At 29.7% G+C, this 24,512-nt stretch overlaps 1 protein-coding gene across 1 annotated transcript; it reads right to left on the minus strand.

The window, feature by feature from the left end:
* Positions 1-51: 51 nt before the first annotated feature.
* LOC121132530 (potassium voltage-gated channel protein Shab-like) lies at positions 52-22,468 on the minus strand. Its single transcript, XM_071894184.1, is given in 7 exon segments — positions 52-1,412; positions 1,473-1,632; positions 1,634-1,896; positions 5,892-6,075; positions 8,156-8,556; positions 10,499-10,720; positions 22,221-22,468. Coding segments are annotated over 6 exon segments (1,380 nt in total). The 5' UTR covers positions 10,710-10,720; positions 22,221-22,468; the 3' UTR covers positions 52-1,251.
* Between the last annotated feature and the right edge of the window lie 2,044 nt (positions 22,469-24,512).

A 24,512-nucleotide genomic window follows, 5' to 3' on the forward strand; every position in this document is an offset into this window, starting at 1 on the left:
ATTAGAACCAGAGTAATGTAATAAGGCACAATAGCCAATAAATCGACACAGTTTAAAAAACCTTTTATAAATTTTATTCTGTTAGGACAACCTATAATTCATGGAAAAATTAATTTAATCAGAGACAAATGGGTAATTATAATAATACACATACAAATAAAAAATAGCGGCAAATTTTTGTGGAAACAAATCACGAAACCTTTACAGCAATTCACATTTAATAACAATGAAGACGCGACGCGAACTAAGTTAATATATTTATGGCCATAATTGGACTTAAGAAAAGTCTTCATATGTAGGTATATATGGCAGGGATGGGGCCAAGTACATTAGTAGTTGTACTTAAGTCCTATAATTGAGTACTGATACTTGGTATGAAAAGTAGTAAATATGAAGTACTTTTCACAGAACATAAGGAAAAAAAAATTCACTTATTTCTTTGAAAATGAGTTAAAAACATTTAATATTTACATCAATTATTGTCACATGTACTGTTAAGTTATAGATGATTGTAGATATGGGGAGTATTTGACTCTGAACGTATTATATAGTTGCGAGGCTTAGGCAATCTATAATTACAGCTTATTTGTTGAAAGATGAAATTCGGCTTCAATCTGACAATACAATAAGTAAGTATTCTCACCTTAGGATGATTACATCTCTCGTCTCCATTTGCAACGATAAATTGCCTTCTTTGCAAGGAATTTCAGAGATAATATCCAGTAATTTACTTTTTATAAAAGTAGACTCACTCACACATTGGGATTAAGACGAAACAATAAGTAAATATTTTCTTCACAGTACTTGTAGTAGTTCTTGAATACCTCAAAAAATAAACATAGTACAAAAAATTCAAAGAAGTACTTTCACTTGACTTATGTAAATTTTACTGTACTTAACCCCATCTCTGGTAATATATAGATCTATGTAAAATTTTGAACTTTGTTCTTATACATTTGGGTAGCTACAGAATATTTAAATAAAAGGGATTATAATTTCGTAAAGACTTATAAAAACACAATATGGACATTTAACTAAACAGAGACATTCATGAAAATACATATATTTGTACTTTTAATTAAAAATATAGTTATAGAATTTTTTATGTACTTATAAAAATGGAATATGAAATATATGAGGACCACAACACATTATGTATGTAAGTAAATCCCCCATGAGGTATGGTCCAAGTATGCATTTAAATTTGTAAGATCTCAAATGCCTCCCAAGGATGATGACATTTGAGATTAGTTAAGCCTTTGCATCATCTTTAAATTGACGTTTCATTTTGCAAATGATTTTTTCGGCTTTGTCCTGAGATAATTTTTCCTTGTAATACTGCTCAAAATTGTTGACAATTATAGGAATGGGCATAGCTAAAAACAATACACCGCAAATAGCACAAACCGAGGCTGAAAAGTATGAATCATTCAATCAGATAAACAGAAGAATTAATTTGAATAAAGTACTACCTATAATCTTTCCCCAAAGAGTCACTGGGTATATGTCACCATATCCTACCGTTGTCATAGTTATCAAAGCCCACCAAAAAGTGGAGGGTATACTTGAAAATGCGTCTCCATTGTCCTCTTTCTCGGCAAAATAGGCTAAGCTACTAAAAACTAGCACCCCCCATGCCCATAAAAAGTAGGAGAAGGCCGAGCTCTTGATAGCTTTTGAAAGTATAGCCAACTGACTGAAGACCAGTTGAATGACGTGCAAGTTTTAATATTCGAAATATTCGCATGATTCGGAAGACTTGTAGAATTTTTCGTATGTCTTGGTAAGACTTTCCTCGGGTTTTTAAGAGTATCAATGAAACGTAGTAAGGAACTATAGCAAGTAAATCCACAAAATTTAAAAATCCCTTTATGAAATTTAATTTGTTGGGACAACCTATGCATATAAATGAAAAGTAAATGTCTATTATCACCACATAGGACATGGAGTAGCTATTCCCAGCCAGCAAAGTTGAAATGTATCAGTAAGGAAAGCGACTAATCAACTGTATAATTTTGTTTGGGATCTCAAAATAGTTTATATTATTATAAATATTGTCAACAATTTCGGAAACAAAGCTCTAATATAAATGGAGTCAGTTCATTTCCCAATAGGCTTAGAAACAAATCAAATTATAAACAAAAGGATCTCAGAACCATGTATTCTGTCATATTCAGTTTTAAATCTCTCGTTCGTTTATAAAATTATAAATGTACAGAAGGTCCCCGCATGACTTGAATTCAAACACAGGGAATTTCACAAAACGCGTGTTTGGAATTATTCTGACTCCTTGCATATTACGTTATATTTCCCTAATATCGCAGTTCATATTATGATAATGAATTATAAATAACTAAGGTAAACCAAGAATTTTAATACTTTGACTATAAATTCATAAAATAGAATTGTATAATTTTGCATAAAGGTTCTGTAAGTATTGAATTTGATACTTAGACTTAAAATTTTTGGCTATTAATTATTCAACAAACTTGCAATTAAAAAACTAATGAAATGACCGGATTAAAAATCATATAAACACCAGGTTAAGATTAAATTTAACAATTATTTTACAAGTATCTTGTCTTGCATACTTTATTTATAATATGACAGAGATTACTAGAGAGGTGGAGATCGTACTGTTTTTTGATTACAACTTTTGTAGTTCCACATTTTTCCCCCTTCTTCATCAGTTATTAGAAGGATCCTGAGGTTTTTACTTGAGATGTTTCGATTATAATTGAAGGATAGGGGTAAGATATAACTATGATGTAAAGTATCAGTCAATTGGAGAAATCCAACCTCCATATCTGGATCACTGGCGTGCCGGGTCCCCAATTAGCCTAGGGAGGGGGGAGAAGGATGCTGGATGTTTAGAGCAATTCCTCTGCGGAGGTTGGGGGAGGCTAAACCTAATACTATGGGGGATGCTTACTATAAGTGAGACTTTTTTGCTAATAAATATTTTATGTGTCTGTGTACACTTCATATATAAAGTCCTTACAAAAGAGGTTATTTATTGCATGGAGAGATAAATTTGTATTAAATATACAACCCTTTTTTAATAACACAATATAGTTTGGAAATTTTTACAAAATCACTAATGAAATCATCACCATAATTGATAATTAGTTATAAACAAACAGTTATAAACCTTTTCTGAGTAAGATTCAAGCCTGACCAATCCTTTATCTTGATTTGATATCTTGTATTTAAATGTATATGAAAGTAAGCCCAGACCTAGATACTATTTGATTGTTCTTGTTAGTGAAGGTATACTTCTCTAGAGAGCATATTTTGGATATTGTATAGGCATTCTGTATTTGTCATTAGTTAAATGAATTGTCAATCAAAATGTTCAATTGTCGCTTCATATTTATATTTTATTGACTTATTTGCGAACGTGTTCGGAAGTGTTTTTTGTGAAGGTGCCTCAACACTCCCTAGCCCCCCACCCCCTTCTATTGTCGCCACTGCTACTATACTTCATGGTTGTGGAGTCTTTTGATGTTTTTTCAACTCCGACTTCAAAACCGTAGATGTATTATTCATCATATATATTACTATCAATTTTTATTATTTTTAAAAGTGTATTCTTGCAATTTTTGTATTTTGTGTGGATTTCTATGAAATGTGTTGATATATATAAAGTTTTAATTACTATGATATTTTTTGTAGATATGGAGTTAGTATATTTGAATGACTTGATTCCTTCTTAAAAATTTGAAGACTATTTATATTGTATACCTGAACTGTTAGTATATTTCTACAACAGCAATTCATCGAATTATTCAAATGGGAATAAAATTTAAAAATAATTTTATTTAGGGGCATTGTGGAACTATAAACGGTGTAATATTTTGATTCCACTAGCGTAGAAAAAAATGTGGTCTTCATCTCTCTTGTACTCCCTAAAAATATATGATGAATAAAATATTTTAATGTCTTAGATAAGCAGGGACTCCTGTTTAAAAAAAATAGTATTGCGTTCCTGTCTGAGACTGATGTAATTTTTGTTGGACAGAACTAATTCGATCCTCAAATCAAGTTCCATTGAGGCCGGTTTAATAGAAAAATTCTACCCATATCGGTTCATAGGTAAAATTCGGGTTTGATCGGTCCATTGGAAAAAATCGGTCGAGATCGGTCCAAAAAACCTATTTGGTTTAGTTGATCCTAGGATAAATAATCGTTTTTATTTAATTTTCGGTGTAGACCGATTTTAAATATAACTGTTTATGATGCCATGTGTTTTCAAATGTTGAACACGGTACAATGACGTCAAACAAAGTTTAAAAATAAATAGTTAGGATAAATTTTCATCCTGTCGTCCCTACTGGAAGACGGAACTCCGAATTCGAGCATCTCTTGAGATGGGTGATCAAGATAAAAGTATATTTCAATTATTCTTTATATCTTTCTTTGATTCTAAATCTTAGAGAACTCAGAAATACAGTTTATCAGGATTTTTATGAATTAAAACCTATCATTACCATTTAAAATTGTCAAATTAAATGCATATCTAAATTTCAAATTGTTTAACATTTTATATGTATGGTTATAATTTCATATTGTAATATATGGATGTATAGATTCTGAATTTAATTTGAATATACAGTATTTTATCAAGAACCCATCTTGATGCTTTTAGATTTTCAAGGTTATCCGGATATTTATAATTTATGTAAGATCTTTGTTTAATATCATAAAAAAATAATGACATTTAGTGTTAGATCTGTCAAAAAGAACTAAAAAGACTGAAGTCATAATGGTCTTTAATGCTAACAACAACAACAGAAATGACGTAGTTATTTACTACGTCCTTTGAACTGTTCAACGTAACCTCTTTGAAGCGACAAGGTACCTGAAGTATGAAGTAAATGGTGTTTGGCTTATTATTATACGTTCTAGCTATCATTTTTTTTTTTAATATTGCTCAATCCTAGCTATGAGTGAAGAAAATAAAAAGTTAGCAATGCCATTAGGACTGAAATACCGACAAATTGCTCCTTATGACCGTTGAATGGTAAAAAGGATCGGACCGATAAAAAAGACCCGGGGGCGTTCGCAAGATTATATATATATTTTTTTTTGAGGAGTAGTGGTTAGTTTTTGGAATTTTTTTTTAACTCCAAAAATAAAAAAAATTCTAAGAAATTTAAAAAAATTAATTTTGTCAAAAAAAAATTCTGAAATCCTCAACTATTTACAAAAAATAATTTTTTTTGGAAAAAATTTCCAAAATTACATTTTTTCAAATAAGATTTCAAAAATCCCAAGCTGTTCACAAAAAAATTTCAAAAATTAATTCTGTGAATGTTTCACTTGGCAAAATTACATCGACTCAATAACAAATCTACCTCAGGATACGAATTAAATTGGGAACGAATTACAGCGTATTATCGGTAAATGTTGTTTTAATTACCAATAGTTTTATAACCGAGTTAATTTATTTAATACATATGTATATTGTATTTTATCATAAAACATCCTATTAGTAAACAAAGAATTCAAGACTTCGACTTTTTCAATTTACAACTGTCTGCAGGGGGTACAAAAATGTAATTTTTCAAATATTTTATTTTTCAATTTATTTCCAAAAAATTTAATTTTGTTTGAACAGCTGTGGAATTTTGATTTTTTTTTTCTCAAAATATTAAATTTTTTGAGAATAACTGTGGTTTTTTGTATTTTTTTTGAAAAAAAGTAATTTTTTCTGAAGAAATATTGATTTTTGAAACTTTTATTCCCAAATTTCATATTTGAATATTTTTTCAAAAAAAGTAATATTTAATTCTTTTTTTTTTTGTGAAAGGGATCCACCCACAAAAATTTGCCTATGACTTTTGATAATTTATCTTTTGCTTGCTGGGAATATAAAAGGATTTTCTTACATGCAAATCTGACAACGTATTCAATAGTGAACCAGATTACACAAACTGCTTCGATGATATTTAGTGGATAATTATCCTCTATTAATTCCCCCTTTTCATTACGAACATGAAAATAATGCGTTGTACTGAGAACCATTCCAATAAGTGACACGATGATAAATGAAATTGAAACGATATTCATTACCTGAAAGCAAAAAAAGAAGATATATAAGCTCATTCGTTAGATTTTAACAGATCTACTTGGAGCAGAGGTAAACAAATAAATTCTTTATTATTATTTTTTTTTAAATCTCGTCATTCTGAGGTCATCTTTTTAATTAGTGTAAGTAGTAAAAATTTATATGCTATCAAATCATATTAATTAAGTTAACTATTAAGGTACAGGGGCATCCACAGGATTATATATATTTGTTTTTTGGGGAAGAGAGGTGGGGGCGAAGCAAGGTTTTTGATTTTTTTGTTAAATCTGAAAATTAAAAATTTTTGATTTTTTTTTCGGAACAATCCATACCTTTTCACAAAAAATTTATATTTTTGAAAATAAATTAAAAAGTGAAATTTCAAATATTAATTTTTTGAAAAAATTTCAAAAATCCGTAATTATTCAAAATTTTTGTCTTGTTTTTGGTAGAAAAAAAATACCAAAAATCAAAAGCTGATCAGAATTAATTTCATTTTTTGAAAAAAATTCCAAATTTTAAATTCTTAGAAAAAAAGTTTCAAATATTTAATTTTTTTTTTTAAATTTCAAAAATCCATTACTATTCACGGGAAATTAAATTTGCTGAAAAAAAAATGATGTTTTTTTTTCTTGAAAATTTGGATTTCCTGCGGACGCCCCTAAGGTATGTATAAATACTTTTCCTGCAACGGAAGTTGCAAATTGTAGATACTAACATAAGAAACTAGTTTTGTTATGTTACCAATATTTGTGAATCGGTTTCAGTACGATATTTCGGTATTTATTTGAATAAAAACATAAAACAGATTGTCGTTAAAGGCAATTCAATTGCACTTCCAACGACATTTTGTGAATAGGGTGTGGGAAAATTGATGATGTTTAAAAAAGAGATTTCACATTTGCTATATTTGATATAAAGCCTTTTCAATGACATCATGAATTACATCTTAATCATTTCTTCTCTAAATCTTATAATCCTCTTGAAAAAAAGTGTGCAAAGATACACACCAACATGCAAAGAGAATAATTCTAAAAATTTTACGTTATTTTATTTTTTTGCTTTATAGGAAATATAACTAAATCTCTTAAGAAATATATCTATATGTTTTTAATAAAAACAAAATGATTCAAAAAAAATAACCGTCATGGCCTTGAAGGGCAAAAAACTGTTACCGGAACCATCTTTTAATATTTAAAAACCTACATGAAAAATTTCAGCAAAATGAGTTCATTGACTTGAGGGTGATTCCCAGGCAAACACAACCTCAGACGACATTTGCATTTTATAAATAGGTATTTGATTTTATCTATAATATAGCTATATGTTGTTATATATTTAACGATATAGTTACACAATTTTAATACATTGTAGGATCAGATATATCAAAAGGTAATATTCCAAGAGGGGTTCAATTTTGATATGTAGAAAAGAATAAGCCTTTTTAATTTGTTGGTTCCATTTTGACATACAATAATTCTACATTTTTATTTATATTAAAGAAAAAAGTAATCTCATTATTATAGAACATGGATGCTCAGTCCTCCAAAATGGCTGCCATCATTAAAACTAACGTCACGTAAAAAACGTTCTATACAGCATTTTTCCCGTTCAAAAGTTTTGTAGATTACACCGTAGGCAAAACTACTTTTATAATGGCTTAATGGGATTGTAAGAACTGGTTCTAATATCAATGTAGTATAGCGCCATTTATATGGTGTCAGTACCCTGGCAGTACCGGTATACCAAAATATCCTGTAGGAAACATAATGAAAGTATGTTCTTATATTATGTATTAATTTAAAAGAAACGTTCAATTAAAGTCAGAGGCAATGAAGTTCTATAGAAATATATGTATATTATCAACGTTATGTTGATAGTTTTAGATATTCTATAATATGATCTTATCCTCTCAGTCACAACTGTCATAAACGTGCTGTTAAACGTTTGTGCCAATTCATTGGGACCACTCCTCCCTCCTGTTCTTTCATGTAACATGCTTCAATTGCTTATAACTTTCATATAGGATATTTATATTTAATGAGGGTTTTAAAAGGGTAATTAACAGGTATGCATAAACCTTACCTTTGCTAACGTTGAGGTATATGGCTTTTCCATAATGTACCAAATCTTCCTTTTGGTATCTGAGACAAATCGTTCTTCGTGCTGCGAGGACGTAGAAGAGTCGCTGTCCTCCTCAATTAATTTACCAGACTCTTCAAGGACTCTCTCGCGCCGTACATTAAATTTAATAAGACAGCATGGATCTATGTGTATTTCATTGATTTGCCAATACTTTAAGTCATCTGAGTAAGCTAAGGGGCAAATAGTGTCGTCTACATGGAGAATACCAGTGCGGTAAAAACCGAGTATTAGGCCCATTGTTGTTGGATTTCGATCGAAAAATATTTCAGAAATCTTGTGATCCACTAATACATCACAAAGTGATTCAATTTCTAATATATTAGAAGCTCGAGATATTCTTCCTATATATAAAATAAATTATATATATAATGAACATGTTATAAAATTTATAATTACCTAAAAAAACAAAAATCTGACGAAAAATATCAAATAATAAAGATTAATAAAACTCATACTTAAGAAGGAAAAAATATACTTAAATGGCTTTGGTGCTAATTTAAAACATCTGGCAACCCTTTTTATAGTTTGTTCAAAGTAAACAAACAGAGAGTACCCCCCTTTCTCCTCAACAAGTTTCATTCCGGTGGTCGCTTGAAAAATGAATTTGCATGAACAAAATCAGAAAATCATAACTCCTTTCCTTCAAGTTCAAAAAGACACTTAAGAGACTACAGCCATTGTGAAGGTGCCCCTTGTTGCTATCTATGCCATAAAAAAAGGATAACCAAACAAATATCCTGCCTCCATTATAGTCTGTAGGGTCATCTGCAGAAACAGGAAGAGGATATCCCCCTACTTTTTCAGACATGGACAATCTGCCGATACGGAGGCCTACTACAAGGTGCCTGGCAGGGACATTAGGTTAGACTAGAGGGGCTGTAGCCTCTCTCCAAATTAAAGATTTTTTTCTTTTATTATAATATTTTTTCGTCATTCGGGGAAATTATGCAGTCGAGCAAAAATATTAATATTAGAATTATTTTCTCAAAAAATTTAATATTTAAAAGTTTTATTAAGTAGCTAGGAATTTTTGAAATGTTTCTTAAATATTTAACTTTTTGTCAATACCTGTAGATTTTTACAATTTTTTCCAAAAAATCTAATATTTGAAATTTATTTTTCTGTCTGTAGCTATGGATTTTTGAATTTTTTTTTTTTTTTGAATAGCTGTTGATTTTTTTTCAAGAAAAGTAAAATAAAAATAAATATAATCCTACGGACGCCCCTGTTAGGCAAAAATAGTTATAAGCAATGGTTGAATGCCAACTACGCTATGGGTGATTATGTTTGGCAGCAGGATGCAACTCCCTGCCACACAATAAAGAAGAACCAGCCCTTTCTCAAATACAAATTTCTGGTCCTCAGAATCTGGCCACTCTCATCTTCCGACCTGAAACCTCAGTCAAACACCGTGGGATGCAAATCCAACAGCTCCCACCACAACAGCATTGATTCGCTCAAGTAACACTTAAGTAGGCATTGGAGGTCTCGTCGAAGGAGAATTATTGCTTCAGCTAGCTCCTAATTTCAGAGACGTGTCGAAGCTGTCATTATAACTGAGAGAAAATACTTTCAAAATATCAAATGATGGTTATTGAACTCCCAATTTACCAATTATCAATTCAAGAGTTAAATAAATATGAAAGTTATGTCTACGAAACCATTTTTTCGAATATTGCTAAGTTTTTACGACCACCTTGTACAGTGTACGTAATAAATGGCCTGAAAAGTCCTGGGCTTAACAAAGAAAACACTTTTCTTGTCGTTCAAAATTGACTTTTCTTAACAATTTTTTTATTCGCTTTTTGGAACGGAGTCCCCATAACAATTTTCCAGCCATTACTATCTTGAAGGGTATTTTTTCCCATCAAAAAGTAGTGTAAAATTCAAATTTTTCACTCCATTTTTTTGGAAATAACAAAAAAAAAAACCCGACAGAATACAGAAACTAAAGAACCACCGACTGTCATTAAATTTTGAAAGCTGTCTTTTGAATGTTGATACTTACTGAAAATGAGATGAATTAAAAAAAAAAAAAAAAATAGTGCCATCAATGTGTGAGCCTGGGACTTTTCAACTCATGTTTAATTTAATTAGCATGTATTTCATATTAGCAAATTGTTAAACATTTTGAGTGTTAGTTTAATCCTTGATACTTAATCTAAATGATATATTATAGTCTGAAGCTATTAACATTGAAATTGCAACATCCATGGACATTCAATATTTACAATTACAAAAGTGACAATCCATAAAAAAACAATTATCATATTTTATATTTGCCTAATCTGGTATTTGGAAACTTTTCTAGATTCTTCCATAGAATTTGATGCTTTAATCCTCCAATATTTAGAATGACAGTAGGTAAATGCTTTTCGACGGGAGTTTCTATTAATTCAGATAATTTTAATGACGATTTCACCTTTGCAGATGGGTCTTCCGAAATTAAATAGGGCGGAGGCTCCGGAGAGCTATTCCGTGATAACTCATTCATCTTATAAGATCCTAAGAAAAATAATGATAAATATTATATTAGTTTTATAAATAATATTAATTGAGAAAGTATTTTTTAAATTAATATCAGCTGAATTTCATATTACATTTATTATGAGTACTAATGCTCTATTTTAACCGTTTTTTATTCAATCACAAACAGGTTGGTATACATAATTATTTTCTTTAAAATTTGTTAAAAATTCAATCATATATTGTTTTAATAAAAATAAAATATAAAAACATAGATCATCTCCATTATCTCACCATCATTCGGAAATACATGAATATTAAACATCCATGTGTCCTCATAATTCGATATAAGGTGGGTTACCGCATCTATCATTCTCACTTTTATACACAATTTTTTTGAAAATTTTTGTATTTTATGATCTTTATATCTTAACAATTTTTCCTCTCAATATAAAGTTTTTTTTTATTATTAAGGCGTGTTGTGTTGGTTTGTCAGAGTGAAAATGCCATGTTAAATTCAATCTTAATAGGATTTAGTATCTTTTCTCCCACAAACAAAAACATTTTAAATCCCACAGCCACTTTATTTAAAGGGATAATCCTTGAAGTTTCAAGATTTTAATATGCAAATTCTTTGAAACATATTGTGTATACATTCATGATGTAATTGGTATCTCACTTTAAATTAAATAGAAATTGTTAGAAATTTGTTTAACTCATACTGCTGAAAAGTGTTCAGCTCAATCGTCCCTTATAAATAAAGGTGACAGGTAATTATAAAACATATAGGAAACTAGGCGTCTGTTATACTTACAGATGTTTTTGTTTTGCCCAGTTTTGAGAGTAGTCAAATATTATATCCAATTCAACGTTTGTGTGACATAACATATTTCTTTTAACTTAATAAATGCAAATATATTAGTTGGAGCTTATAAGAGAAATAAAAATACTTCTCATGTTTACAAAGCCGTGGAGTTTGCTGTATTAAATATTAAATCATTGATTGCTAAAAAAAGAACTATTGACTCTCCATTACATGTGGAAGAATTAAGAGCTATAATGATAAGTGCAGCTGCTCAAAATTCAGCACTTTCTATCAAAATCCCTCTTTCATCATTCGTAGGGATGGGCTGGAAATATTATCAAATTTGTTTCCTTCGACGTCCGTGCAATATTTAAATCTCATCAAGTCAATTATAAGAAGACATCGTCATTTTTTATAAACCTTAGCTATTTTTTGCAATTTTTTTTTATATTATGTCAGGTTATTTTATTTCAAGACATTATATATGAACTATATTGTTCATTTATGTTTTTTTAAACATAATTGTCCTGTGGCTTTTTATCAATATGATCTACTTTTATCTTAATATGTATTCATTATTTACACTGTTTGTATTGTAGAATATAAATAAATTATTTTAACAAAAAAAAAAAAAAGATATCTAATTTTTGTAAACACCAAATGAGAAAGGAAAAGTGAGACTTATGCTTAGTGATGATAATCGTGTGTATTTTCGGCATGTTGAAATAAAAAAAACCCGAAAAGTAACAAGGTAACCCTGACAATTAGAGAATGCTTACTTCAGAGGGAAAAGTTAATACTGCTACGATCTATTCAATAACAAACAACTTAGAAGAAGGAGCAGGGTTATTTTTTCTTCCCTAATTTCTAAACTTAGTTTTTTCATTACAAAAATGACTTCCTTAGTCATACTTAACAAACGTTTACAGTTAGTGATGAAAATGACTCCTTTTTTTTGTTTTTTTTTTCAAATGCATATTTAAAAATATGTATATGTTTTAAAAGAAAGAATGTTCCAATAAGATGTGGGTTTTTTTTTGGTATTCAAAGAAAACTACCATTTTTTGAGATGAATGATCGGATGTTAATTTCAACGTAAAGAGAAAAGTATGCCACTAATAATAGAAAACAATATCAGGAAAATGGATCCCACCTATCCTTTTTATGAAATTTTACAAAAACAAATCGCAAAGTGGTGTTGTATACGCACAATAGCTTCACGAACTCAATCTTTGAGGTCTTGAATCGACGCTGGGCAACTGAAGCCCCCTAATTTAACATTTCTTACATAGAAATTACATAAGTCTGTTTTTGGTTTTTATCACACATGCAATCCCAATGGTAGAACAAATCAGTTTTAACTTTACCAAGTAGACGTATAAATAATGAAGTATCTTTGTGTGAAACTTTTGGCCTATCTGAATTTATTCAAATGCTGTTTTTGACACAAATAAAAAACCCTTTCCCTTCCCTCCTTCTTTAACTTTCTCATTTCTTCTCTTTCTAAATTAATTTGATTTGCTAATAAAAACACATAACCGGTGTATTTTTTTTTTTCAAAAACGGAGACAGATTAGCACTTGGACAATAAAATAAAAGTTGTTCGGAATTCTGAGTTACGTACCTACGGCTATGTTTCATTCTGGTCGAACAAGATTCCTGCGCTCTGGAGGGCAAGTTTGTTTTTTCGCTTACAAGTTGATTTTTTCACACAACGAAATCGATTTCCCGTGTCTCATAGGATTTTTTTAAGGCATGGGTTGTAGATTCGAAAATGGACCATAAAAATTTATATTAATAAAAAAACTCAAATTAATGTTGAAACGGACAAATGGTGAACGTATATTAAATACGAATCAAAAAATGGAACTAGGAAGAGGATTAGCGAGTGTATCTTATAATATACATCTTCATTATGGATGAAAAAGGACTTATCATTATGTTGTCTATCGACAAGTTTTAATTCTGGAGTTATTAATAGTATGAATTGTATAATTGAAAATATAATATATAATACGCGTACGTCCTAGAATATCATAAATATATTTATTAATGTATTTTAATGATGGTGTTGATAATTTTTGGGATTAAGCTCCTCCTGGAAATATTGAAACCTAGCAACGCCTTTGGCTAAATCTACTTCTATGTTGATTATGTTATTAATACATAAAATAAACAATTTATAAACAATAACTCCCTGTTTCTATAGTAATTTGTGATTAATTTTGCAAAAAGGGGCAAGAATGATATAAAATAAGTAATTAACGTCCTGATTTATACCTACAAGCAATCACATATGTTAGTGTTAGACTGTCTTGTTTTTGGGGTTATTATTTATCATACCCTGCACAAAGACTTTTTCTGCCTGAGACAATAAAAAATGGTTTTGAGAAAGTTGAGGGAATCATGCCGTTTTTGTCGAATAACAGTCCTTTTTAGTTTGATAAAATTTGTATTTTTGGTAGAAACTACCCATTTTTAAACCTCTTGGGCTGTCTAAAATATGATATACTATGAGCACAAAATTGTTTTTTATAGTTTTTTTAGTATTTCCGGTCAAGGTTCCCCATTTTTAGGCCTCTTGGTCCTTGTCAAATATGACACTCTGAGTACAATATTGTATTTATATATTTTTTATTTTGCGGTATTTTTGGTCAAAATTGCCAATTTTTAGGCCCCTTGCTCCTTGCCAAATATAGTACTATTATAAAACAAATTTACTTTTTATAGTTTTCTTCTCGCACATCTACACAAATCCCCTCTCTGCATATGAAATTACTTCTCCTTTGTTTGTTTTTTCGAAACCCACCAAAATGTCAATGAGTCTTTCAAGGCCCAATCGGATCTTAAACCTAGTTGAACAGGCAGTATATATGTAAGCTGCACTTTGCTAATTATAAAATAGATTCGTAGATGAGATGTCATGCCTCTCCGCCAAGGATAGAAACACATTGACGGACTTTTCAATACAACATTTAGCCAGCTTTACTATATTTTTACCCATACAACAGTCATAGACAAAATTTACACTTTATTTTTTATTATGCTTGATACAACAGAGAAACAGCAAATCCTAGCATCATATTTGGAATGGTTCAAAAGACTGAAAAATGTACAATTTTGACCCAAAAAAGTACAATTTTTCAGATTTAAAATGGTCTATACTACGCCAAAAAAACCTTTCAAATCTTTATCATTACGAAATTTAATGTTTTGATTGTCTCCAACAGAAAAGATCTTTTTACAATGGACCTTGTTCAAATTTTAACTTTTTTTTTTAAACCTTTTGAAATTTGACTTTTTCCCGTTCTCAGGTTCTTTTAAACCTTTTGAAATTTGACTTTTTCCCGTTCTCAGGTTCTATCAAGTCTGTGAGAGATGTAGCTTGATTATTGACTGGAAAAACTGGCTTGCCTTTAATATAACACTCAGGTTTTTCGGTTTTTGATAGCTTGATTGCCAGCTTTTGTTTTGTAGGCATTGTCATGCTCTCATGTGAACTTAATACTGTGCTTGTTACTAATTTCTGAGTCAGGTATCAAACGTGAAAAATTTCTCATTTTCTTCAGAGAAGAGTAGTTCATTATCAGTATGTTGATAGTAAAATATCTTCTTAATCATTTGACAATCCTGGATAGGAGCATCGGTGGCTGATTTTGCTGTTATCCAGTGCTTTTTATAAACTAAAGCCAGGAATTTATTTATTATTTCTAGTTTAATGATGCTGTCTTTTTCGTATTGTAGTTCATTTGAAAACATTAACAATTTCATTGCCTTTTCAATAAGCATAGACCTAAAAACTTCACCAGGTAATGCTCAAACTATTAAACAATATTTGGTCAGATCTTCATTGATCTTTCTCATCAAAAAATCCATCTCAAAACCAATTTTCTGGATCCATCCCCGAGAATTTTGGAAGATATAGTTCTACTACGACAAGAGTTAAGATGCTGAACTCTTCCAATATCTACATTTGTTCGATGTGAGGGACATTGTCCGCATAGTCTTGACCATCAGAATGATATTTTATAGGAGGCAGGATATTACGTCGGGGTCACCAATATTAAGATTTAAATATCTTTATTTTAACGGAGTAAAATGATTATTCCTTTATACAAAAATAATAAGGAGAAGGCAAGAAAAAAAATACAAAGTACTATGATGAATAATTAATATCATCTGAAAAAGTCGAACTCCTACATACATATTCTTGGTCATCCAACGGGCTTCATGAATTGCACCAGACTTGGTCTAATAAATACTTCAACTAAGTTTTTTACTCAGAATAGTCAGACACAGCTCTGCTACTTCTCTGAAGTCTGTGTTTGGAGATCTCTTCTCTAGAATATTGTTTATGGCATAAACTGATTTTTTCTTCATGGGCTCCAAATCTTTTTCAATAAATTTTCAAGGGCTATGCGGCAGGTATATCTGCAGTCCAAAATCCAAATGACTGGTACATTTAGTTTCTATAGACCTGGGAGAATGGGAAAATGCAAATATTAAAAGGTTTAGAAAAAAAAAGTTAAAATTTGAACAGGTCTATTGTACAAGGATAAAAAAATATTAGCCCGAAAACAAAACAGGCTCGCTTTTCGGGACAGTCTACTATGTAGGTCCAAGTCTATATACTACATTTCGTATAAATATAGTAATCACTTATTGCAAATGCATGCATGTAGTTTTAATTCAAAAATGATTTTATCAAACCAATTTATATTACAAACGTACTTTTCTGCATTTATTTACACGAAGTATCTAAATAAATGACTACCTCAATATTTCAAGTCTCTAAGAATATAATTTGAGTATTTTCTATTATGAATAAGACAGACTATAACGAAAAGTTAATTGGTATTTTTTAGTAAATATAAGTTTTTGTAAGTTTGAAATATTTTTTTTGTAAAGGTAATAATTTACATATATTAAAAAATGTATTTAAGAGACATCTTTGCTAAAATTTGAATATGGACATATTAGACATACTCAACAAAATATGTATATTTAGTCTCAATTTTATTTTTATTCATTATTTACTCATTTGGGAAAAGGAAAAATTCCGTTTTCATTCCAGATATCTAGAGTTTTATGATTGATCTATCATTTAAAATGAATTTTTTGGTTGACATCATAGTTAAGAGTTTGACATATATCAAAAAGTTATAAAAACATAAATTACTGTTCAAACGTTTCAATTTGATATAAACATTTAAAAAAACTAATCTCAATGAATAAACAGATTACTTATATTTGTTGCTGAATTGACACAAAAGATATAAAAAACAGTTAACTCTTGTATAACAAATATTAGTTTATAACAAATTATAGTGAGAGGTTTTAATTAAATATATATGCAATATTTAATCTCCAACTCCCCTCAGTTACTTTCATTCTAATCCTAATTTGACTATTTTACTGGTGTTTTTAGGTACTCTTATATCAAAATTGATATTTTTGAAGAAAAAAAAAATTGCACAAAAAGAATTAATAAACTGACTACTAACATTTTTGCAACTACATTTTAAAATTATGAATTCAGAATTTAAAATAGTTGTAGAGAAAGGATTCTCAACAGGCGGCCTTCAGGCAAAGTCTGACCTTCGGCAAAAATTACCTAAATACAATTATAAAGTAAAGAAAAAAAAATATGATGGCTTTATGAATATGATCAAATATTCGAATCTTTGATTATTATAGTCAATGATATAAAACCGATGTGTTTTTGAGATGGACCATTAATTATTAATATAAAGAAGGAATGTTCTTTTCCTTAGTAGTTGTCAATATTATTCATTTCCCGAGTGGTGAACAACCTTTCTTAAATAGATTCAATTATATTCAGAACCTGATTAACCCTTCGTGTGTGCACATAAAAGACGGAGCAAACCCACTGGATTTGTTGTGGAGTTATAATTGTAAGTCCTTGTCGAACTCAGAGTAGAATTGGGGATCAAAATCAGATTAATTTTAGTAAATATCCTTATTATATCATGTTCTCCTTCCTCTCTTGTCACAGCTGATTGTAGCTGATCTAATGAAACGTCATGAGCATTATTCTCTCTCTCCTCTTAAACATTTTTCCAATTGTCACGGTTACCAAGTTGATTTTCAGTTTCTTTTTTTCCAACATGCCCATTTACTCTAGATTTTTAGTTTTCTTTTTTTCTAACATGCCCATTTTACACTAGATTTTCATCATTGATTATAATATTGTATTTCAGCTGGTTAAGAACCCGTTTTCATTCCTGCAAATGGTCAATGAAGTGGGCTTGTTCATCAATTTAAAAAAAAAAATAGAAGTGTTGCTAGACTGAAAATTGTGCTGCTTGACCTGCAATCAAATGATGAATGCAAGAAGGTGTTCAAGTTCCCTTCTTCTACCATAAAGTTTGGGGTTGGATTCCCACCAAGATTTTAGATTCTGAAACAATTTAGTATTCGTGTTGGTAAAATGTTCGGATCAACGTTGTTGTGCAAGCCTGTTTTCTACGAGATGAACGTGGTGAAAAATTAATATCGTACTAAAATAGTTTCGAAAGACTAAGATCAACCCATGAGCATTGCCACAACCAGTCTGAATGCGAACTTTAAAAAGATAGCTCAGAATTCAAGAGCAAAACAGTCTTTAAGTAATAATATATGTTGTATGAAAAAAATATTCAAACTTCAATTACTTTTATCCACTGAAAGTTAAAGAGAATGCTTCATTAATGTGGTTCAAAAGATGACTTCATAATCTCATTTTGTTTAACGCCCAAAAGCTGTTGAGAACCCCTGCTGTAGAGGATATATTACTTTTAAACTATTTTTTCACTAAACATTTTTTTTTAAAGAATAAAAGTTATAAGGCTTCCCTTCGATTCTTTCGTTGGGGTGGATAAATAATAACAACGCAAAAAAACATAACAAAAAAAAAACCTTCATTAAAACCTTGATAATTTATTTTAAAATTTAGTAGTTACTCATAAACTAATGCAAATGTCATACTAAAAAAATTGGATAATGGAAGAATATAGAAAATGGAGGAAATATATAATAGACACAAGAAATTGCAAGGATATTTTAGTTTTTGAGTGAACTAAATATATGTAAAATAATAACTTTATTGGTAAATCAAAATTAAATTTTTATTATAGTATTGAGTCGGTATTATTATGAGTTCTATGTGACTTTCTTTTTCTCCAACATAGTCATAAATTATATTCTTTTATACAGTAAAATAGTTATAAAATAAATTCCATTCCCTTTAAAAGTTCCTTGTACTCTTGTAATTCATTCTTATATTCTTGAAGTCATCAACTTAAAAATATTTGAAAATGTCTAGACCAAATGAAACTATATAACTATGTACATTAAAAAAATATTGAAGGAAAAAAAGGTTAATGTATGTATTTCCATAATTAAAGAAAAAAAAACTAATGAAGGGGTTGAGTTTTTTTTAACAGCATCAGGAATGTTATAGGAAACCCCCAGATATTATTGAAGCTTAGTCTTTAAAACATAAGGAAGCTTTGGAGTTCAAACACTACATTACACGTATATACAAAAAGTGTTCTTTTATACTATGAAAAGTGCGTTTAAAAAAAAAAAGGCCGAAACATTATCTTCAAACGAAAATTGCTTATTTCTTGAAAAATCAAATAACTACAAGGCCAATTCCTACTTCACTTATAAATACATAAATATATATGTTTTGTACAATACAAAATTCGTTTGGATCAGATTCCTGGTTGATACTTCAGATCAGGATGAAGTCTTCCGTCTTAACATATTCAAAGAGAAAAAACGGTAAGATGCTACTAAATGCACCATTTTTTGGCCCCTGAGGTCTAACCCCAACGACACTTGATTCAAAAATAAATATTTTACTAATAGGTTAAAAACTCAATTTATGATATTTCTCACTTTCGGGGCATTTGGCAAATAGCTTTAACTTTAGATTTCCTTTTTTTGCTTGCAACTTAGCTGAAGGAACTCTGATTGCAACGTGAAAGACCTCGTCTGAAAGCCTCACTAATATTTTTGAGTAAATTATGACCTAAATAGTTTTACTCAACTTAACTTTTTTATTAATTGCAATTAAAAACCTGTATATATACAGCCCAAATACGAGTTGACTAAATCGGCCGATTATAAAACGTTTGAAAATATTTGGTAATTTGCCAATATTTCAATTTATCAAAAATATTTTCTCCCCAAGAAAAATATTTATTTTTAATATAAAAATCAAATTAATGTAAACACAATATTTGAACATTAACATTTGATGGTTTATCGTCTAAAATCTAAATTTGTTTTATCAAATTTTGGCACTGGCTTCGCCAGGTGATGTGATATCAACAGTGATGTATATCCGCTGAATTTTTTTGCTTGCCGTTTGTTTTTTTTGGAATTGGTAATCGGGAGAATGTATTTTCTTTTCCTTAGCAGTTGTCATTACTATTTAATTCCTGAGTAATGAACATCCTTTCCAAATAGATTCAAAGCCTTATTGGACATTCGTATGTGCTCATAAAAATTGGAGAGTCACCCTGAGGATTTGCTGCTGAGTTATAATTGTAAGTATTTGTTGGACTCAGAGTAGAATAGGGAATCGACGGCGGAGTAATTATAGCAAATGTTCTAGTTTATATCATTTTCTCCTTCCTCCTTGTCACAGTTGATCATTATTCTTTCTCTCCTCAGAAATATTTTTTTAAATTGTCAGAGTTACCATGTTGATTTTTGGGGTTTTTTTAACATGCCCATTGTATACAGAATTTTTATCCCTTGATATCAAGTATTAATATCAAAATGTCAACAGGAAATAGGAAATACCCATAAATGATATCTAAATATTTATTAATAGATTGAATAAAGAGATTAGTCAGTTCTAAGTGCTTACCATCGAAACATATCAGTGCGCAACCTTACGGAATTTAAGTCTTCATCAGAACTTTGAGTGAGAAATTTAAATAAGAAAGAGGATGTCGACAAACAGCGAATTTGAAATGGAAAGTTAATCCCTTATGGAGGGATTCACAAGATAGGAAAAATGTAGAAGATATAATTGGATTTTGACAAAATTACTGATAGCTGTGAACTTCATACCGGAGGGATATATTTTTTCGTTTATGATGATAATTAATTGCAATAGTTACTGTAAATGGAAGTAGCTATTGCGCCATGATAACTGGTTCTTTTTAGCCTAAATTTCAAGGTATGGACTTGACAAACATGTGGTTTTTACAAAATAGTGCCAATTGTGACACACCAAACGTTACAATCGATTTATTGCAAAGCAAATTTGGTGAGCTCCTTATTTTGAGAAATGGATTAGTTGATTGACCTTTTCGATCGTGCGATCCTTTCTTTGGGGTCATGTGAAGTCATTGGTCTTCAGCAATAAGCTGGCGACGTTAAAAGACCTCTAAGAAAATATCAAATGCAGAGTTGGTACAAAATATTCATACATAAATGTATATGTTTATAATTTGTACTAAAAAATAAATTTGGCAAAATATTTAATTGTTTGTATTTTATATATAAAAAAATGTTGTATCACTCTTGATAAAAACCCTTAACATATCATAAATTATAAAAATATTACTCTTCCAAGAATTCAAAGGGTAAAAAAAAATACTTTATCCTTTGGACACATATATAACTATTTTTTTGACAATGTTTTATCTGTAAAATTGAAAAAAAAAAACACACACACACCATGGAACATTGGTTTTCAAAATGTAAAGGTATTCAAAGGGTTAAAGAGTCAAATGTCAGAGATATTCTATTTATGAACGATACAATGAACAAATCATCGTCGTTTTATTAATATTACCCAAATAAATGATATTTTAGACTTTGTGTATCAGATTTGTGGTATGTATTAAACTTGCAATTTCATTACTTTTTAAAAATTAATAATATAATGTAATAACAAAAGTTTATATTGTATAATTAAGTGAAGTTAAGCCTTGGTACAAAAATGAAAGGGTAAAAATCCCTATTGTTCGAGTCCTACTTTAAACAAATCACCATCTGACTTTCAGTTTTGATACGTATAATTAAAAAAGAGACATGGACCACCTCGAAACAATACCATTGCAAATAAGCAAAATGGATAAAATGGAAAGAACTCAAAAATATAAGTAAGTAAGCATAAAACAGGTTCCGTCCTCCCCCTTCTTTACAAAATTTAAAATATAGTAGACAAGGCAAGTATGGAAATAACTATTGAGGTAATAGATCCTTTAGATTCACTTTCAAATACACAGTCAAATTAAATTGTAAATGTGTTTGATTACTATATCTATCAAGCCTTAAAAATACGTCACATACTCCTTTGAAGACTTAATTGAAGAGAGATATCATTTATAATCCTCTTTTTCTCTCATTAACTTTATCGTGTACACTTGTAAGTCTTACATGGATATTATTGTTTTCAGTATGTTTGAGTCAAACATTACATAATAACAAACAACGCATTTTAAGTAAAAATGATGCCTGGGTCTTAATTCAACGAATATAACCTTTTAGTAGAAAATTAAGGGTTTAAAATTGATTAATAACAATTAATTAAAATACAGCTTTCAAACCAATAATACTTATAATTTTATGGCCTATTTCTGAGGGCCCTAAGGCTAATTGAGACAAACTAAGGCCATATTTTGAATTAGGGTATAGCATGTTCTCGTGACATATGTACATCTCTGCTGTTGAAAAGTGTGTTTATTATGAATATTATGAGCATACCTTCAATTCAATTCAACTTGCAGGGGATATAATCCAACGGATCATGGTCCTTGTGCCTATGTATCATTGGATACATATAAACAAAATCCTTCTAACCAATATGATTTGCTCTATTTTTAGTTCGCCTCATGCACTATGTACGTTGTGAACTAATTTTACAGAGAGCCCCTTAAGTTAGAGTCCTCTCTCCTTCACATTATATTGAGCACTGAGTGGATCGATGTGTTTTACTTTACTTCTACGTGCACACTCACACACAGGAAGGCATGTTAACGCACTCAAAAAACAACAACAATAAAACCCTTTTGCATACTTATATACATGGGAATTTATATATATATATATATATAGTATAGGGCTGCAAAGAGAGGACCCTCCCAACTAATATATTGTGTAACATATGCAAGTTTTTTTTTTTCATTTTACTTTATTTTTAGGATATATTTATATATATATATAGTACCTCGTCTTCGTTTCCATTACTCTGTCATTAATTAAATTAATGTTAGCAAACTATTTAATAGCTTATTACAAGTTTGAGGGCTCATGTTAATAAATATATATATACCATTGCATAGTGCAGGTTTGGTGTGTGTGTTTGAGAAGGAGGTTGTGCATTATTTTTGAGGGAAAATTGAAAAGGATTAACCTAATTTTTTTTAAGTAACTCGAAATCAGAGTCTGAAATGTCATAATTTATTGAAAAAGGGATGTGCCACCAAATATAATTTTCTAACAAAATATCGATTAAGGAAAATGGCACAAAAAAGTTGAAAAAATGTCACTATAAACAAACATCATTCGATCAAATATGAACTAAATTATTAATCAAAAAAGGTTTGTAACCTTTTTTGGGAAAAATAAAAGGGGGCCTATAGTATAACACTTGAGTATTTAAGTTTACTTTCAAGCGACACAACTTAAATACACTGTAAACTAAAAGTATTTCGTCTCTTTGAAAGAGGTAATGATAAAACTTCTAGAGATAAACTGACGTAGTTAGTAATTACGTCATTTCAGCCATTGTGGTTACCTTAATAGACCAATAAGAACCAGTCCTTGGACTGACTCATTTTATTAGAACCGGACTGATGGAACTATAGTCTTTTTAGCTTTTTTAGACCTATCCAACAATAGTTATTCATAATTACTCCAACAAGGTCCATGCAAAACAAAACAATGATAATGGCAAAACAAACCTATTAGTGTTGTTATGTACCCTGATACTGTAGCGGTACAGATATTACAGTTTCATTGTCACGGATTAATACACAATATGTGTTTTATCTTTTTAAAAGTGCATATTTAAATGTTTAACAATTTAGGTGAGGTAACAAGCAATATATATATACTAAATTACATGAATTCTCCTTAATTTAATAGAATTAATTTAATTGTGCCCCGTCAATAAAAAAGCAATTTAGAACAATTTTTTTTCAAAATTGAATATGGATTTCATTTGTATTCTTATAACAAATTATTTTTATCAACGAATTATTCTCTGTAACCCTTTGGATGAGCTGCAAATTGCACTTAAAGAAGTCCAAAATTGTTTGTGACAATAATTGAATGATATATTGATAGATTTTATTTGAAAAACCATATTGGGGCCAATATAAGTATTTTAACCCATTAATGGATACTGTAGCTTTTTCTGGATGCTAGAAAAATAATAATTACTAGTTAAATAATCATTCTAGCTTCCAGTTTTTTCATCAATGAACGCTTTATTTAGGTATATTAAAAAATGCCGATTTACAAAGAGAAAAAAACTTGCAGGAGGCGTGCGTAGAAGTCTAGAAGTGTTTTAGGGATCCCCAAACAGATGCTGGATTTTCATTATATAAAAGGGGGAACTAATTTGACGTCATTTATAGTTAATATAGATAAATTATTACTATTTTACACAGTTATGTGTTGTTTTTTTCAATCGGTTGCTTTGTTTCATTGCACTATTTGTTTGAAAATAAGTCACCTTAAGATAGCCTTCAATGTTACACATTAAGCATAATGGATCAAACAAAAAATAAAATGGACGTTTAAAAATTTTATTATCTAGTATATTTCAGATATTTTTAATCAATTTGTATATGCACAGTATATAAATTTAAATCCGACATTAGCACCTTCAATCTTTATCACTGTGCAATATGAAAGTACTTTTAAACTTTTTTTTTTTTTTTCAATAATTATAATTTATTGTCTGGCGAGCGTGGGGAGATATTAATAAATCGAATTTCATATTATGTTATTCAATTGTAGGCTTGAAAAAAACTGACTTTTGCACAATAT

This window comes from Lepeophtheirus salmonis, chromosome 2 (assembly GCF_016086655.4).
Source record: "Lepeophtheirus salmonis chromosome 2, UVic_Lsal_1.4, whole genome shotgun sequence".
In the NCBI taxonomy this organism is placed as follows: Eukaryota; Metazoa; Arthropoda; class Copepoda; order Siphonostomatoida; family Caligidae; genus Lepeophtheirus; species Lepeophtheirus salmonis.